Raw genomic sequence first — 19,930 nt, 5'->3', positions numbered from 1 at the left:
GTTCACAGGCAGTGAAAATCAAGGTTTTCATTATGCATACCAAGTTATAAGGAACTCTATCCATCAATATTATATTTCCTTCCTCAAATGTCTTTAGGAAAAAATAGAGCAAGGTACACAGGCAGCCTATCAGTTTAGGAGTGTGCATGAATTTTGCAAAGGAACACCAGAAAACACACTAATTCATTCTCTATAATTAATGTTGCTAATTACCTGATACATTTTTCTTTTGTAATAATCAGGAGGGGCTAGGTGCGGTGGCTCACACCTGTAATCCCAGCATTTTGGGAGGCCAAGGCAGGTGGATCACTTGAGGCCAGGAGTTTGAGACCAGCCTGGCTGACATGGTGAAACCCCCTCTCTACAAAAACTACAAATATTAGCCAGCAGTGGTGGTGCACACCACCTCAGGAGGCTGAGGTGGAAGGATCGCTTGAGCCCACGAGGCTGAGACTGCAGTATGCTGAGATCACACCACTGCCTGGGTGACTGAACAAGATATTGTCTCAATAATAATAATAATCATCATCATCATCATCAGAAGGAACTCTAAACTCTACCCAAGAGCAAAACTGTTGAAATGCTCTCATCATAAGGTAGCAACCAGTATACAAAACCAAAGACTTGAAAAACCCTTCAAATGTGTGCTCTTTCTAACAAGCCAAAAACATTACAGGCACACATTTCAAAGATTCGCTGCAAGGAGTGCAGTGGATGGGACCATTAAGTAAGGAATGCAATGTAAAAATAAATAAATAAATAAAAATTTAAAAAAATCCCAAGCTAGATAAAAAGACTTTGAGTAAAAATAAAACTTCATAAACCCAAGAAAGACCTAAGACAAAGTACAATGGGCCAGTTGCCAACCATACTAGAAAAAAGTGCAAGAATCATAGACTTTTTATAGATGAAGAAACTGAGACCTACAGCATTTCTATGGCATGTGAAGTGTCAGAGGGCAAATAGCAACGTGCACTCAATGCAAACGAATTTAGAAACCCTCAGGTTCACACCAGAGGTTAGTAACATGTTACGTCAAAATAACTGCTCTCCCCACATACCCCCTCCATTTCCTCACCTTTTGTCCTCTCTATCTGGAATGTTCTCCATCCCCATCACCACCTTCTGAAATCCTACCAGTCAGTCCTTTAGCGCTCATTCCAAAGGCAACTTCCTCCACTGTTCAGCCTTCCTCAATTATTCCAGCTAGAAGAAACATATTCTAAAGTCCTGCAGTGAACTTGCTCTGTCATATTTAGAATCTGTCAATTTGTACTGATTTTTTTCTCCTTTACTAAACTGCAAAACTTTGATGGCAATGACCGTATCAACCTTCCTCCCCGCAATCCTCTACATAATCAAGGATTATATCCTGCACATGGGAAGCATCAATAAATGTAAACAAAATAAATAAAAAGGAACTATTTTAGAAGTTATCATAATTGCTTATTTTAATATCAATAGTATAAAATTAAATGTTAACTCTAAAGTAACAATAAGTATTAATAGAAAAAATATAATTTATAACACTGACCCTTGGTGGCCCAATAATCATGCCTGTCCACCTTGTAAGTGTCATATCTTCATCATCTTCAAGGCCCCAGCTAACCGTACCATCGCCTACTCCTTTTTGTCCTTCTTCAAGTTCTTCCAACAAGCGAAAATTACGAGGAACTTTAACTCCTATACAAAAGAACGTCAGTGTAAATGTAAAAAGCTCATAATTATAAGAGCTACACATATTTAAATTCAGCTTTTTCCAAATTAACTTTTATAAATTATTTCCCAAAAAGACAAAATTCCCTTTAAAAGGCATTCTGCTCCAGAAAATGCTGGATCTAACAACCCCTCAAAATGAAAACCCTAAAGAAAGCACTGTACCAAACATTAATAGCAGTATACAACACGTGTATAATTCCTCATCCATTTTATACTGACATGTCAATCAATCATAAGGAAATCGTTAGAAAGTGAACGTTTCCCCTACTTGAGGTTTCTGTTACAGTCAAGGACTCTGCATCAAACAAACAGCCATGACCAGAAAGTTAATAAAAGCCAAAGTTCATTAATACATACTCTCTAATGATTTTTAAAGAGTAGAATTATGTTCCATCTTAGAAAGTGCACCAGAAGGTACTGTCTTTTAGAATCCTGAAGCAGTCCCACCCATGTAGGGGCATGTGAAAACAGAATCTGTCAGATCGCGAGTTCGTGACCAGCGTGACCAACATGGAGAAACCCCATCTCTACTTGAAATACAAAATTAGCCAGGCGTGGTGGTGCATGCCTGTAATCCCAGCTACTTGGGAGGCTGAGGCAGGAGAATCGCTTGAACCCGGAAGGTGTAGGTTGCGGTGAGCCGAGATGCCACCATTGCCCTCCAGCCTGGGCAACAAGAGTGAAAGTCCATTTAAAAAAAAAAGAGTGTTTACACAAGTAAAGTGTGTCTGCTTTTTAAGAGTTTATTCAGTTTAGGAAGGGGAGTCAAAATTTGTACTTGATTTCAATTTATTGAAATTGAAAGTATTCCTAACTTTTTTTGCTTTCGTGTATATGCAAAGGTAAATATTTATTAATCAAACCTTATAAATTTGAGGTTATTTTAGCCTGATTTCTCAGAACTTTTAATTTGTCTGTGTAGAAATGGGTTTACTAAATATTTTTAGACAATTTCTTAAGTATCTACTTTTATTTGCATACAGTAAGTTAGGAAAGACATTTAAAGTTCCTCATACACCTGCTGTGTTATTTTGTGTGTATGAGAGTCTCGCTCGTAGCCAAGGCAACCTCCACCTCCCAGGTTCAAGCTATTCTCCTGCCTCAGCTTCTCAAATAGCTGGGATTTCAGGCGTGCACCACCATGCCCGGCTAATTTTTGTATTTTCAGTAAAGATGGAGTTTCACCATGTTGGCCAGACTGGTCTGGAACATTTAATGTTCCAGAGGCAGAGGCTGCAGTGAGCCGAGATTGCACCACTGCATTCCAGCCTAGGCGACAGAGCAAGGCTCTGTCTTTTTAAAAAAAAAAAAAAAAAAAAAAAAAAGGCCGGGCACAATGGCTCACACCTGTAATCCTAGCACTTTGGGAGGTCAAGGCAGGTGGATCACGAGGTCAGGAGATCGAGACCGTCCTGACTAACACCGTGAAACCCCGTCTCTACTAAAAATACCAAAAATTAGCCAGGCATGGTGGCGGGTGCCTGTAGTCCCAGCTACTCCGGAGGCTGAGGCAGGAGAATGGCGTGAACCCGGAAGGCAGAGCTTGCAGTGAGCTGAGATCACATCACTGCACTCCACCCTGGGCGAAAGAGCGAGACTCCATCTCACAAAAAAAAAAAAAAGAAAAAAGAAAAAAAAAAAGACCAGCCTGGCCAACATGATGAAACCCTATCTCTACTAAAAATACAAAATTTAGCCAGGCATGGTGGTGCACACCTGTAATCCCAACCAGCAACATGGGAGGCTGAGGCAGGAGAATCGCTTGAACCCAGGAGGTGGAGGTTGAAGTGAGCCAAGATCAAGCCCCTGCCTGGGAGACAGAGCAAGACTGTCTCGAAAACAAAAACAAAACAAAAAAAGAAAACAAAACAGAGGGGACACTTTCCTAGATTTTAAGACTTCTTCATCAGCTAAAGAAATCATTAAGAAAATACGGAATTAGTGCAGAAATGAACAGACTAATGAAAAAGAAAAGCCCCAAAGCAGACATATCATATATGAAAATGTGCTTTTTAGTAGAGGCAACACTAAAAGTCAGTAAAGAGACTAGAGGCATGACAAGTAAATGCAACCTTGGTTATCAGGAAAAATATTATTGTCATTATTTTGCTTTAAAGAACAGTAGTGGTGAAATCTGAATAGGGCTGGTAGATAACAGTCCTTTCTCAATATTAATTTCCTGGTTTTAACAATTATATTGTAAGAAAATGTCCTAGTTGAAGTATGTAGGGGTGAAGAGACAGTATCTGTTAACTTACTCTTGAATGGTTCCCCCAAAAAACAAAATCGAATGTGGAGGGAGGGGGGAAGAAAGTACACACAAGAGCAAGCAAAAATGTTAAACATTAATATTTGATGGATCTGCATGAAGGTATATGGGAATCCTTCGTACTACTTATGTAACTTTTCTGCAAATCTAAAGTTATTCCAAAAGAGAACAAACAAAAAAAAAGTAGAAAAGGCTAGGCATGGTGGCTCACACTTGTAAACCCAGCACTCTGAGAGGCCAAGGTGGGCCAATCAACTGAGCCCAGGAGCTGAAAACCAGCCTGGGCAACATGGCAAGACCCCATCTCTAAAAAAATACAAAAATTAGCCAGGTGTGGTGGCTGGCACATGCCTGTGGTCCCAGCTATTCAGGAGGCGAGGATCACCTGAGCCCGGGGAGGTCAAGGCTGCAGTGATCTGTGATCACACCACTGCACTCCAGCCTGGGCCACAGAGTGAAACCCTGTCTTAAAAGAGAAAAAAAAAAAAGTAGGAAAAGTTAATGGTGTTGGAACATTTTACCAATATGGAAAAATAAAATTAGAACCCAATCTGATTTCATAGTATATATAAAAATCAATTATAGGCAGATTAAATGAAAAGATAAGCCACAGACTGAAAAAAGATATGAATAACAAATAGCAGACAAGAATGTTATTTAAAATACAGAAAGAATTCCTCCTAGAAATCAATAAGGAAAAGAAAACCCTAGAGAACAATGAGAACATATTAGGAATAAGGTTTACAGAAAACAGTAATGACCAACAAACATATAAATATGCTCAACCTCATCAGTAATCAGGGAAACGTAACAGCTTATTCTAGCCACCAAACTGACAAATATTAAGTCTGATAATTCTTTATCTGGGCAAAGATGTAGATATTGGAAGTTCATTCACTGCTGCAGTTAGAATACACTGGTATAGAAGCTCTAAACAAATGTAGTTTTTATACGTATATACATATGTAGCAAAAAGTATAAAGGTGTTAGTGGAAAAGATATTTAAAAATCAGGGGTCGGGCGAGGCACAGTGGCTCACGCCTGTAATCCCAACACTTTAGGAGGCCAAGGCAGGTGGATCACCTGAGGGCAGGAGTTTGACACCAGCCTGGTCAACATGGTAAAACCCATCTCTACTAAAAATACAAACCTGTCTCTACTAAAACTTCTCCTGAGGCAGGAGAATCGCATGAGCCCAGGAGGCAGAGGTTGCGGTGAGCTGAGATCACGCCACTGCACTTCAGCCTGGGTGACAGAGCAAGACTCTGTCTCAAAAAAAAAAAAAAAAAAAAAAAAAATCAGGATTATTGGGCCAGGTGTGCTGGCTCATGCCTGTAATCCCAACACTTTGGGAGACTGAAATGCGCAAATCACTTGAGTTCGACACCAGCCTGGTCAACACTGTGAAACCCTGTCTCTACTAAAAATACAAAAAATTAGCTGGGAGGCTGGGCGTGGTAGCTGACGCCTGTAATCCCAGCACTTTGAGAGGCTGAGGCAGGCGGATCATTTGAGGTCAGGAGTTTGAGACCAGCCTGGCCAACATGATGAAACCCCATCTCTACTAAAAATACAAAAGAATTAGCCAGGCATGGTGGCGTGCGCCTGTAGTCCCAGCTACCTGGGAGGCTGAGGCAGGAGAATCAGTTGAACCCGGGAGGCGGAGGTTGCAGTAAGCCAAGACTGCGCCACTGCACTCCAGCCTGGGGGAGAGAGCAAGACTGCATCTCAAAAAATAATAATAATAATAATTAGCTGGGCATGGTGGTATGCACCTGTAGTTCCAGATACTCAGGAGGCTAAGGCGGGAGGATCACTTGAACAGGGAGCAGAGGTTGTAGTAAGCCAAGATCACGCCACTACACTCCATTTTGGGTGACAGAGTCCGACTCTGTCTCAAAATAAATAAATAAATACAAATAATAAAAAATCAGGATATTGATGACCTCTGGGAAAAGAGAAAGTGGCCTAGGACTTAGAAGGGAAAATAGGACTTTAAATGTACTAGAAATGTTCTATTTCCAAAAAACAATCTGAAGCAAGAATTTATTAGAATGTGAACAGCCAGGGTGAGTACATGTATATTCACATATTTTTCTGGTGTTTGAAATATTTAAAAAGAAAAGGGAGGATTGGGCGGGTGGAGCCAAAAAAAAAGGCGTGGGGAGGACATTACAAAAGAGAGACAGAATGCTGGGCAATGTTTGGGGACTGCAACTGAGTATGAGAGCAAAGAGTCAGAAATGGCCTGGAAGGGGCACCCTTAGCAATTCAGCCTTTATCTGCAGTAATGAGGATTCAGGGAGGACATAAACTTCACTTTGCTGCAACGTGGGAATGGATTGGGAGGTAAGAGGAGGAGAAAAGTATCAGCTGTTATTAAAGGCCAAGAAAGAGGATGAAGTGCTAAGCACTCAGTTGACTGAGAAAGTTGTGGTTCATTTTATTGTTGTAATTATTTGGTTTTATTTATTTATTTCCATTTAAACAGCACCAAATGTCTACTGTGAGCCAGAGAATTGTGGCTAGGCCCCTGATCTTGCCGTGATAGTCGAAGTCCTGCTCTTGTGGAGCTTAATGTTCAGCAGCGCATCAAGACACAGAAACCACGATTAGAGTAGGAGAAGCGAGAAAAAGGAGGTAACAGCATAAAGTGAGAGTTTTGCTCTACTAAGAACCTAACTAGATGACTGAGCAAAGTGTTTTCTTTTTATACTTTGCATACTTTGACTAAACCATATCAGTGATATATATACAACTTTTTGTCTACCCCAGTATATCTCAATGACCAACACACAAGAGTCTAGCACAGGAAGGCAACCCACTGCCCTGGGTAGAAGAGGCAAAAGAAAGGAGCAATCCTATCGCCTTGCCTCCATCCCCCACCTCTATCCCTAGTCAGAATTCCTGCTGAAACACATTATTTCTAAAGCCTTAGCCTTTCATAAACTGATTCTAAAAGAAACAATCTATCCCTCTGATGCCCAAAATGTCACTTCCTAAGACTTCATAACCCATATATGTATTTTTCTTTTTAGAGACAGAGTCTTGCTCTTGTTGCCCAGGACAGAGTGCAATGGCACGATCTTGGCTCACTGCAACCTTTGCCTCCGGGTTTCAAGTGATCCTCCTGCCTCAGCCTCCGGAGTAGCTGGGATTACAGGTGCTTGCCACAATGCCTGGCTAATTTTTGTATTTTTAGTAGAGACGGGGTTTCGCCATGTTGGCCAGGCTGGTCTCAAACTCCTGACCTCGTGATCCGCCCGCCTCGGCCTCCCAAAGTGTTGGGATTACAGGCGTGAGCCACTACGCCTGGCCAACCCTTATATATATTATCTGTCATGAGTCAAGAATCTGGATACCACAAATACCCTGAGATTTGATCTATACATTCTATGCACACAATGAAATATCACATGTACCCCACAAAATATGTAAAATATTACATATCAACATCACTTGAAAAAATAGTTTTGAGTCGGCTGGGCGGTGGCTCATGCCTGTAATCCCAGCATTTGGGAGGCTGAGGCGGGTAGATCATGAAATCAGGAGTTCAACACCAGCCTAGCCAAGATGGTGAAACCCCATCTCTACTACAGATACAAAAAATTAGCCGGGCGTGATAGTACGTGCCTGTAATCCAAGCTACTCGGGAGGCTGAGGCAGGAGAATCGCTTGAACCTGGGCAGCAGAGGTTGCAGTGAGCCAAGACCACGCCACTGCACTCCTTCCTCAGCAACAGACTGAGACTCTGTCTCAAAAAAAAAAAAAAAAATACATATATATATACACACACACACACTTTTTTTTTGAGTCAAGAATCGTTATACTCTGTACCAAATTAAAGATGGCCACAAATTCTTTGCTTTTCCTCCCACTAATAGGTGAAGTCTGATTTTCCTCCTTTAATCTTCCTTCATTTTATTTGGAACACTACTTAAGAACATCATACATGACCCTATCCTAAGATGTTTTTTTTAAAAAATTGGCCAGGTGTAGTGGCTCACGCCTGTAATCTTAACACTTTGGGACACCAAGGTGGGAGGATCGCTTGAGCCCAGGAGTTCAAGACGAGCCTGAGCAACATGGCAAAACCCCATCTCTACAAAAAATGCAAAAATTAGTCAGGCGTGGTGGCGCACATCTGTAGTCTGAGCTGCTCTGGAGGTTAACGTAGGAGGATCACTTGAGCCTGGGAGGTAGAGGTTTCAGTGAGCCATGTTTGTTCATGCCACTGCACTCTAGCCTGGGTGACAGAGTGAGACTCGGTCTTGGAAAATAAAAAAAGAAATTAAAGGCAAAGGGAGAAAAGTAATAATTACAAGGCACACAACTTTCAATTTTTTTTTTTTTTCGAAATGGAGTCTCACCCTGTCACCCAGGCTACAGTGCAGTGGCATGATCTCAGCTCACTGCAACTGCCTCCTCATGAGTTTAAGTGATTCTCCTGCTTCAGCCTCCTGAGTAGCTGGGATTACAGGCGCCCACCACAATGCCCGGCTAATTTCCGTATTTTTAGTAGAGACGGGGTTTCATCATGTTTCCAGGCTGGTCTCGAACTCCTGACCTCAAGTGATCCACCCACCTTGGCTTCCCAAAGTGCTGGGATTACAGGCGTGAGCCACTGCGCCAGGCACAGGCTAATTTTTTAAACTATTTTTTAAAACTCTGTATCAGCTGGGCGCAGTGGCTCACGCCTATAATCCCACACTTTGGGTGGCCAAGGGGGTGGACCACTTGAGGTCAGGAGTTCAAGAGGAGCCTAGCCAACACAGTAAAAGCCCCTTTCTACTAAAAATACAAAAACTAGCTGGTCATGGTGCCACATGCCTGTATGCCCAACTATTCGGGAGGCTGAGGCAGGAGAATTGCTTGAACCCCAGAGGCGGAGGTTGTGGTGAGCTGAGATAGTGGCACTGCACTCCAGCCTGGGTGACAGAGCAAGAACCTGTCTCAAAAAACAAAAACCCTGCCAGGCGCAGTGGCTCACGCCTGTCATCCCAGCACTTTGGGAGGCTGAGGCGAGCAGATCACCTGAGGTTGGGAGTTCTAGACCAGCCTGACCAACATGGAGAAACCCCATCTCTACTAAAAATACAAAAAATTAGCCTGGCATGGTGGTGCATGCCTGTAGTCCCAGCTCCTGCAGAGGTTGAGGCAGGAGAATCACCTGAACCCGGGAGGTGGACGTTGCAGTGAGCCAAGATCATGCCACTGCACTCCAGCCTGGGAGACAGAATGAGACCCAGTCTCAAAAAAAAAAAAAAAAAAAGCACACACACATATATATACACACACACATATATACACACACACATATATACATACACATATATGTATACACACACACACATATAAAAAACAAGAATTTTTAAATATGTAGTATGATTTGACTTAAATGCTACTGTGTGAAATTTCCCCTCAGGACAAAACACCAGGGCGCAGAATGTCTGCAGAGTGCTGTGAGCCATCCTCCACCCTCCAGACCCAGGCGCACCCCTCCTCCCCTTGAAGCTGCACACGCCTTCCTACCTGTTTTATCAATAGAATAGGGAAGCAGTGGCAGGGCGTGGTGGCTCATGCCTGTAATCCCAGCACTTTGGGAGGCCAAGGTGGGCAGATCACCTGAGGTTAGGAGTTTGTGACCAGCCTGTCCAACATGGTGAAACCCCATCTCTACTAAAAATACAAAAAAAAAAATTAGCTGGGTATGGTGGTGCACACCTGTAGTCCAGCTACTTTGGAGGCTGAGGCACAAGAATCGCTTGAACCTGGGAGGCAGAAGTAGCAGTGAGCCGAGACTGTGCCACTGCACTACAGCCTGGGTGACACAGTGAGACTCTGCCTCCAAAAAAAGAATAAACAGGGAAGCAGCAACGCTAGGCCAGTTCTGGCACTCGCTTGTAAGAGGAATGCTAACTTCTGCTTTCGTTCTTTTGGAAAACAACTGTCATGTAAGAATTCTGAACACCCTGACACCACCAGGATGTGAGGAAGTCCTAAATGGCCACGTGCAGAGGCTGCAGGGAGGGGGAGCAAGGCATCCTAGGCAATAAGCCTATCCCTTCACCAGCTTGATGCAACCACATGAGTGACTCTAAGTGAAACCAGCAGAACCACCCAGTCAACTCCCATATTATGAGAAAAAAAATCAGTCATCATTTGAAGCCACAGAATTTTGATATAATTTGTTACACAGCAATAGATAAATGAAGGGAGGGGGGTTGGAAAAGCAATCTGAACAAAAATGTTTATTTGGCAGTGCAAAAACTTAAAGAAGTCAATTGGTATACATTCAGGCAAACTATGTCACATAATTTAAAACATTATATAAAGTCATTTAAACTACATGAATTATATTAATTGTGTATAAGTTAAAAAAAAAAAAAAAGGAGTGGGGGAGACCTAATAGCAACACATATATTTTGATCATAATTATAAAAAAACTCTCATATATACAACAGTATGGATCCAAAGACAACCTACAATTGACATTTTAAATTCATTGGGACTGTGGAATCTTTCAAAAAAGAAAACAGGACGACTGTGGTGGCTCACGTCTGTAATCCCAGCACTTTGGAAACCCAAGGCAGGGGGATCACGAGGTCAGAAGTTCCAGACCAGCCTGGCCAACATAGTGAAACCCCATCTCTACTAAAAATACAAAAAAATTAGCCAGACACGGTGGCGGGAACCTGTAATTCCAGCTACTCAGGAGGCTGAGGCAGGAGAATCGCTTGAACCCAGGAGGTGGAGGTTGCAGTGAGCCAAGATGGCGCCACTGCACTCCAGCCCGGTGACAGTGCGAGACTCCGTCTCCAAAAAAACAGAGGTCAAATATGAAGACAGAATAAAAACAGTGGTTACCAAGGTTGGGGCTGGAAAGGAAATAGGGAGCTGTAGATCAATGGATACAAAATAGTAGGTATGTAGGATGAACAAGTCTGCAGATCTAATGTTCTGCAGAACAGCCTTGAGGACTTCCTTCTTTTTTTTGCAACAGGGTCTCCCTCTATTGCCCAGGCTAGAGCACAGTGGCTCAATCAAAGCTCACTGCAGCCTCGTCCACCTGGACTCAAGCAATCCTCCCACCTTAGCCTCCCAAGTAGCTAGGACTATAGGCGCGTGCCAACATGTGAGGTAATTTTTGTATTTTTTGTAGAGAGGGAGTTTTGCCATGTTGCCCAGGCTGGTCTTGAACTCCTGGGCTCAAATGATCGGCCCGCCTCAGCCTCCCAAAGTGCTAGGATTACAGATATGAGCCCGCACCCAGCCATGAGGACTTTTAGTAAGAGTTTGCTATGGTCAGGATTTTTGCTCTTGCCACAGGAAGGAAAAACAGGTAACTGTAAGATGATGGATACGTTAATTTGATTCACTACAGTAACCATTTTACTATATGTCTCATAACATGATATATATACCTTAAACACACACAATAAATTTTATTTTAAAAAAACAAGAAATGAGCCAGGTGTGGTGGCTCATGCCCATAGTCCCAGCACTTGGGAGGTCAAGGCAGGAGGATCACTTAAGTCCAGGAGTTCGAGAACAGCCTGGCCAACATGGTGAAACCCCATCTCTACTAAAAATACAAAAATTAGCCAGCGTGGTGGTGAAAGCCTATAATCCCAGTTACTCAGGTGGCAGAGGCAGGAGAATCACTTGAATCCGGGAGGCAGAGGTTGCAATGAGCTGACATCATACCACTGCACTCCAGCCTGGGCAACAGAGACCGTCTCAGGAAAAAAAAAAAAAGAAAAAGAAAAAAAAAAATCACTGAGTCTTTCTGCCTTATAAAGTTGTTAGAATATTTGAAGACACTAAGAAAAGTCAAGTCTTTTCAAGCAAATGAGTCCTTCATGTGATAACTTTATTCTGCCTTGTGCTCTGGATGGTATGCCCCTGCTCCTTTCAAGGCATCCTCGGTGGAATTCCTTGCTGAGTGGGTCTGCCATCCTATCCGCTTTTAACATTCATCCAGCAAAGTAATGAGTGTGAATCATAAGCCCCATCACAGTTCTACACTCAGGAAAACTGTTCCAGAATCCTAACTGGGCCCATAACCCCACTGGCTGTTTCAAAAACATCAGTTACAACCCCACTCTCAAGAACACTATTTGTTGACATTAATAATGTCAATAATGTCAATAATACACAATTATTGACATCAAAGCATATGCTAGGGTGTGTGTGCATGGGTGTCTGTGTGTTTGTTTTAAGACAGGGACTCTGTCGCCATGGCTGAAGTGCAGTGGTGCAATCATGGCTCACTACAGCCTCAAACTCCTAGGCCTTCCATGTCAGCCTCCAGAGTAGCTGGGACTGCAGGCATGCACCGCCACATCCAGCTAATTTTTTAAATATTTTTAGTAGAGACAAGGTCTTGCTAGGTTGCCCAGGCTGGTCGCAAACTCCCAGGCTCAAGGGGTCCTCCTGCCTCAGCCTCCCAAAGTGCTGAGACTATAGGTGTGAGCCCCATGCCCAGCTACATTTTTTCTGAACTTTAAAATTGAAATACATCCATCATTCAGACACTGTGAATTTATACAAATAGATTTAATATTAAAAACTATATTTACATAATTCACCAAAAAACATCAGAAGGTGATATTCTTTTGCTGAAGTGAAGGTTTACCAGATAAACCAATTTTCAACTTTAGCCTCCAAAATATTTCAAAAAATTGTATGAGATTAAAAACATATTTCAATAGAACATATTTAAGTTTAAATTGATCACAACTGTTTAGTATTCAGATAATAAATGAGAACACATGTCAGTATGTTTGTAGAATCCAGTATTTGAAATCTATTATATATTCACCTCAATGTGGGCATCTTAACAGTTTTTTTAAATACTGTCTTTCATCAAATCTAAGATGGCATAACCAATTACATGATACTATAATTTAAAAAAATTTTTAAACTCTACCAATTAAACTATAACACATATATCCATTTTGGATATTTAAATGTTTTAGAATTGATGAAATATAGTAGATAAAAATGTAATTTATAAAAACAAACTTTACTCACACCTGTAATCCCAGCACTATGGGAGGCCAAGGCGGGTAGATCACGAGGTCAGGAGATTGAGACCATCCTGGCTAACATGGTAAAACCCCGCCTCTACTAAAAATACAAAAAAATTAGCCAGGAGTGGTGGCATGCATCTCTACTCGGGAGGCTGAGGCAGAAGAATCACTTGAACTTGGGAGGTGGAGGTTGCAGTGAGCCAAGATCACATCACTGCACTCCAGCCTGGGTGACAGAGCGAAACTCCATCTCAAAAAAGAAAAAAAAAAAAAAATTCAAGTCAAACTTTGTACATCTGAAGCATCTGTACTACACTTTCAAACACAAGTGGAAAAACCTCTGGATTAGAGGATTTCCAAAGTATTTCAATGCTGTGGTGTGGAGAACACATTATATACAGGAGAAATTAATCATACTACTGTTATTCTTTAGGTTGTAACCAAAACCACCCTGCCCCTAGCCACTGCCAAAAAATCACCACCTATATGAAGAGTTCATTTAGAATCTATTTGTTAGATACTAACTCAGCTAGATAAGGGGAAAATAAGCAGCTTCATGATTTTAGATTTAATGAATATATGTGACTAAAATATTATTTTAGTAGTTTTACTTCAGAAAAGCAAACTAAAAATAAGACAGTGAAATATTACAATCTACAAAAAGGAAAGGCTGGTTTTTCTAGCAGAGGGAGGGGATTGTTTCTTTGTTTTGAGAGAGAGTCTTGCTCTGTCACCCAGGCTGGAGTGCAGTGGCACCATCTCAGCTCACTGAAACCTCTGCCTCCTGGATTCAAGGGCTTCTCCTGGCTCAGCCTCCCAAGTAGGTGGGATTACAGGTGCCTGCCACCACACCTGGCTAATTTTTATTTTTGTGTTTTTGGGTTTTTTTCTTTTTTTTTTTTTTTTTTTTTGAGACAGAGTCTTGCTCTGTGGCCCAGGCTGGAGGACAATGGTGCAATCTCAGCTCACTGCAACCTCCACTACCCAGGTTCACGTGATTCTCCCACCTCAGCCTGCCAAACAGCTGAGACTACAGGCATGTACCACCACTCCTGGCTAATTTTTGTATTTTTAGTAGAGACGGGGTTTCACCATGTTGGCCAGGCTGGTCTCAAACTCCTGACTTCAAATGATCCGCCCACCTCAGCCTCCCAAAGTGCTGGGATTTCAGGAGTGAGCCGCCATGCCTAGCCAGTTTTTGTTTTGTTTTTTGTTTTTGAGACAGGGTCTCACTCTGTCACCCAGGCTGGAGTGCACAATCTCAGCTCACTGCAACCTCCACCTCCCAGCCTTAAGCAATTCTCCCACCTCAGCCCCGCAAGTAGCTGGGACCGTAGGCGCATGCCACCACATCCAGCTAATTTTTGTATTTGTAGTAGAGATGGGGTTTCGTCATGTTGCCCAGGCTGGTCTCGAACTCCTGGGCTCAAGTGATCCGCCCGCCTAGGCCTCCCAACGTGCTGGGATTAGAAGCATGAGCCACTGCGCCCAGCCTGAAAAGCTAGGTTTTATTTGAGCCATTTATTTTCTCATTATTAAATCCCTGACACAGAAAGACACTGTACCACAGAAAATGATGACACAACAGGCACTCGATAAACACCTGGTGAATTTATGGCAAATGCTTGCTTTTAATCTTTCAATATATACAAACTGACAGCAGATGTTGCTGATACTGAACACAGAATCCTTTCCCCAGGACATTACTATCTAGTGGGGAAGACAGCCATGTAAATGAATACATTCAAATATAATGCAGCAAGTTATTGCAGAAGATTTCACCTGGATACACTACAGATATCCCAATGAGATAAGCCAATGAATGTAGTAGTTACTTCACATTCTCCAGTAAGGTAGCTAAGAATGTTTATTGCAGAACTATGAAGGGAGACTTCCCTTAGAATACACTAGAGAGTGGAAGAAAGTTAAATAAGCTAATATATTCTGGTTCCTCTCTAGTTTTAATTTCTAAGTAAAATTAGGATGGCATGCACTTTAAAAGATGTGAGGTCTTCTGACAGAGACTATTAAATGGGCATAACTGCTCACCTGTGAGTCCAGGAAGCTGTAACTGGCTTCCAGTCAGAAAGCCATATTAAGCAAAATAAACAGATATCTCTCCATATCACTGTTTATGAGGTAAAAACTTGAGAAAACCAAAGACTTCTCAATAACATAAGTATTTCCTCTGAGGACATAACAATTTACATCAGTACTGTTTCGTAAACAACAATCAATAATTTAGGTAGCAGATGACACTGGCATGAAGAGCAGTACACCAAGCAACGCACTGTCTGTACTTTTCGAGAACATTCCAATCCATAAATTGAAAAACCTCTGGCATAATTATACTACTTCCAAAGAATAAACTGTTTACAGTATGCGTGGTATCTGGCTATTGAACTTTTTTTAGTGAGATTAAACTTCACCTGGCCAGGTGAAGCTCAGACTCCTGCCCTTCTGTCATACAGTAATCATAACTAGAGCATCAACTAGAACTCACAGTATTTCATGGAGTTGTTTTTATTCATTTATATTTTAGTTTCTGACCATATTCTGCATGAAACATGATTCTCTGATGTTTGTGTGTTCATTTTAGAGACAGGGTCTTACTCTGTTGCCCAGGCTGGAGGGCAGTGGTACAAACATGTCTCACTGCAGCCTCGAACTCCTGGGCACAAGTGATCCTCCTGCCTTAGCCTCCTCAGGAGCTGGAACTACAGGCACACACCACTATGCCCAGCTAATTTTTTTCTTTTTTTGTAGCGACAGGGTCTCGGTATGTTGCCCAGGCTGCTCTCGAACTCCTGACCTCAAGTGATCTGCCTACCTTGGCCTCCTACTGCACCCAGCCTGAAACATTATTGTTTTTAAAACAAAGAACCAGTTAGGTGATGAGCTACATACAAAAAGCCAGAATCTGCATTTTAATGAAATAGAAAAAAATAAAGTGGTCTTCATCAAAATTTTAAACTTTTGGGTTTCAAAGGACAACATCAAGAAAGTGAAGACAATCTACAGAATGAAAGAAAATATTTGCAAACCATGTATCTGATAAAAGACTTGTATCCAGAATATATAAAGGTCTCCAATAACTCAACAATAAAAAGACAAACAGGCCGGGCGTGGTGGCTCAAGCCTGTAATCCCAGCACTTTGGGAGGCTGAGACGGGCAGATCACGAGGTCAGGAGATCGAGACCATCCTGGCTAACACGGTGAAACACCGTCTCTACTAAAAAATACAAAAGATTAGCCGGGCGAGGTGGCGGGTGCCTGTAGTCCCATCTACTCCGGAGGCTGAGGCAGGAGAATGGCCTAAACCCGGGAGGCGGAGCTTGCAGTGAGCTGAGATCCGGCCACTGTACTCCAGCCTGGGGACAGAGCGAGACTCTGTCTCAAAAAAAAAAAAAAAAAAAAAGACAAACAGCCCAATTTAAAAATGGGTAAAGGGGTCGGGTGCAGTGGCTCACACCTGTAATCCCAACACTTTAGGAGGCCAAGGTAGGCAGATCACTTGAGGTCAGGAGTTTGAGACAAGCCTGGCCAACATGGTGAAACTCCGTCTCTACTAAAAACTACAGCTCAAGCCTGTAATCCCAGCACTTTGGGAGGCCGAGGTGGGTGGATCACGAGGTCAGGAGATCGAGACCATCCTGGCTAACACGTGAAACCCCGTCTCTACTAAAAAAAATACAAAAATTAGCCGGGAGCGGTGGCGGGCGCCTGTAGTCCCAGCTACTCGGGAGGCTGAGGCAGGAGAATGGCGTGAACCCGGGAGGTGGAGCTTGCAGTGAGCTGAGATCCGGCCACTGCACTCCAGCCTGGGGGACAGAGCGAGACTCCGTCTCAAAAAAAAAAAAAAAAAAACTACAAAAAAATTAGTTGTGTTGGTCTGGGCGCAGTGGCTCACGCCTGTAATTCCAGCACTTTGGGAGGCCGAGGTGGGCGGATCACTTGAGGTCAGGCTGAGACCAGCCTGACCAACTTGGCAAAATCCAGTCTCTACTAAAAATACAAAAATTAGACAGGCATGGTAGTGCAGGCTTGTCATCCAAGTTACTTGGGAGGCTGAGGCAGGAGGATCACTTGAACCCAAGAGGCTGAGGTTGCAGTGGACTGAGATCACACCACTGCACTCCAGCCTGGGCGATAGAGCGAGACTCCATCCCAAAAAAAAAAGAAAAAGAAGAAGTCTCCCTTTGGAAAACAGCCTAGCAGTTCCTCAAACAGCTAAACATAGTTAACAGGTGACCCAGCAATTCCACTCCTAGGTATCTACGAAAAAAAACCTTGTACGTAAATGTTTACAGCAGCCTTATTCCCAATAGCCAAATGGTGGAAAACACCACCAAAATGATGAATGAATAAACAAAATGTGGTGTATCCAATGCAGTGGAATATTCTTCACCCGTAAAAACATGTAAATACTGATACATGCTATATAACATGGATGACCCTTAAAAACATTATGCTAAGTGAAAGAAGCCAGTCACAAAAAACCACATAATATATGACTCTACACATATGAAAGTACAGAATGGGTAAATCTATTGAGACAGATTATAGTAGCCAGGGGCTGAGGTTTGGGGGTATAGGACAGTGACAGTTAAAGGGTACAGGGTTTCTTTCTGAGGTGATAAAAATATTCTAAAATGACCACAGTTGTATATATGTGTGAACATGCCAGAAATCAGTGAATTGTATACTTTAAATAGACAACTATATGGTATGTGAATTATATCTCAGTAAAGTTGTTTTGAAAAAACAGCTCCCTGAAACCAAATTCAATATTCATCTATAACTCCATCTACCAAAAGTTCAGCTTTCTTAGGAAGCAACCCTCAAAGGTGTGGTCAAATCCCAGAGGAAACTGGCCCTTTTCTATAGAACTTCAGATTTTAGTAACTACTTCATAAGCCCTAGAGAGAATAAGAAGCCCAGGTTACATAGCTGTTATCCAGTCTTCCCAGTTCCAAAACTCCTCGAACCAAGTTCTTCCTACCTGATAATATACAGTCTTATCTAGAGGCAGCCTACTTGGGGAAGTAGGTAAAAGGAAGAATGAAACGAAAAGGAAGGAAGGAAGGAAGGAAGGAAGGAAGGAAGGAAGGAAGGAAGGAAGGAAGGAAGGAAGGGAGGGAGGGAGGGAGGGAGGGAGGGAGGGAGGGAGGGAGGGAGGGAGGGAGGGAGGGAAAGAAAGAAAAGAAAGAAAGAAAGGAAGGAAGGAAGGAAGGAAGGAAGGAAGGAAGGAAGGAAGGAAGGAAGGAAGGAAGGAAGGAAGGAAGGAAGGAAGGAAGGAAGGAAGGAAGGGTACTAAATGTTCTAAGGGTCACTTTAGGAATAACAGATGCAATACTAAAATGTTTAGGACAACTCATCAGGTTGTAAATTCTACCTCTGATACAGAGGTAAGTTTCTATCAAACACTTACAACACTCCCAGTAACCTCCCTTTCCCTCCCCTCCCTTACATAAACCTCAGATAGAAAATCCAGAGCTGGGCGCGGTGGCTCACGCCTATAATCCCAGCACTTTGGGAGGCAGAGGCAGGCGGATCACGAGGTCAGGAGATCGAGACCATCCTGGCTAACACGGTGAAACCCCATCTCTACTAAAAATACAAAACAATTAGCCGGTGCTGCCCGGCGCCTGTAGTCCCAGCTACTCAGGAGGCTGAGGCAGGAAAATGGCGTGAACCCGGGAGGCGGAGCTTGCAGTAAGCGGAGATGGCACCACTGCACTCCAGCCTGGGCGACAGAGCAAGACTCGTCTCAAAAAAAAAAAAAAAAAAGAAAATCCAGATTTAGGCCAGGCACGGTGGCTCACGCCTATAATCCCAACACTTTGAGAGGCCAAGGCAGGCCGATCACTTGAGGTCAGGAGTTCAAGACCAGTCTGGTCAACATGGTGAAACCCTGTCTCTACTAAAATACAAAAAAAAAATCAGCTAGGCATGGTGGCGCACACCTCTAATCCCAGCTACTCATGAGGCTGAGGCAGGAAAATTGCTTGAACCCTGCACAAGTTGCAGTGAGCTGAGATCACACCACTGCACTTCAGCCTGGATGACAGAGACTCCATCTCAAAAAAAAAAAAAAAAAAAAAAATCACAGATTTATAACAACCACTGACTGGCCGGCCATGGTGGCTCACGCCTGTAATTCCAGCACTTTGGGAGGCCAAGGCAGGTGGATCATGAGGTTAGGAGAGCGAGACCATCTCCTGGCTAACACGGTGAAACTCCATCTCTACTAAAAATACAAGAAGTTAGCCGGGCATGGTGGCACACGCCTGTAGTCCCAGCAACTCGGGAGGCTGAAGCTGGAGAATCGCTTGAACCCAGGAGGCAGAGGTTGCAGTGAGCTGAGAGTGCACCACTGCATTCCAGCCCGGGCAACAGAGCAAGACTCGTTCTAAAAAAAAAAAAAAAAAAAAAAAATCACTAAGGGAATAATTAATATATATGTATTTACCCACAATACCAAATATGTGCTTACAAAAAAGATTGATGTGAATATTGACCAGCATTTAGCCACTAAAATCGCTTTTTCTAAATTTTTGTTACTTATTTCAATACAATCCTTCACACCTTAAAAGAACACGGAGTTTTAATAATCTATTAATGCCTTCAGACTCTATCAAGTATTTTGTCTTGATCCTTAACGGCATTTATCTGTAAAATAACATCTCTGGGTTTCCAGGAAATAAAAACAACCAAGCCATACATAGGACACAGTCTGATACAGAAGCAGTATTTAAGAATTTTTTTTTTTTTTTTTTTTTTGAGACGGAGTTTAGCTCTTGTTGCCCAGGCTGGTGTGCAATGCGCAATCTCGGCTCACCACAACCTCCGCCTCCCGGGTTCAAGCAATTCTCCCAAGTAACTGGGATTACTTGGGAGTACTCA

At 42.7% G+C, this 19,930-nt stretch overlaps 1 protein-coding gene across 3 annotated transcripts in view; it reads right to left on the bottom strand.

Moving 5' to 3' along the window:
- Positions 1–19,930, bottom strand: part of UBE2V2 (ubiquitin conjugating enzyme E2 V2) — a 56,689-nt gene that overhangs the window by 20,889 nt on the left and 15,870 nt on the right. For 2 of the 3 annotated variants that reach the window (XM_045398217.2, XM_045398218.2), the window contains exon 2: positions 1,535–1,683. In XM_045398217.2, coding sequence (XP_045254152.1) covers positions 1,535–1,683 — 149 coding nt within the window. Of the gene's footprint in view, positions 1–1,534; positions 1,684–7,621; positions 7,740–19,930 lie in introns of all 3 variants that reach the window. The other variant, XM_065519196.2, reaches the window with a different exon arrangement.

Source organism: Macaca fascicularis, chromosome 8 (assembly GCF_037993035.2).
Source record: "Macaca fascicularis isolate 582-1 chromosome 8, T2T-MFA8v1.1".
Taxonomy (NCBI): domain Eukaryota; kingdom Metazoa; phylum Chordata; class Mammalia; order Primates; family Cercopithecidae; genus Macaca; species Macaca fascicularis.
This window is presented reverse-complemented; position numbering and strand designations above follow the sequence as displayed.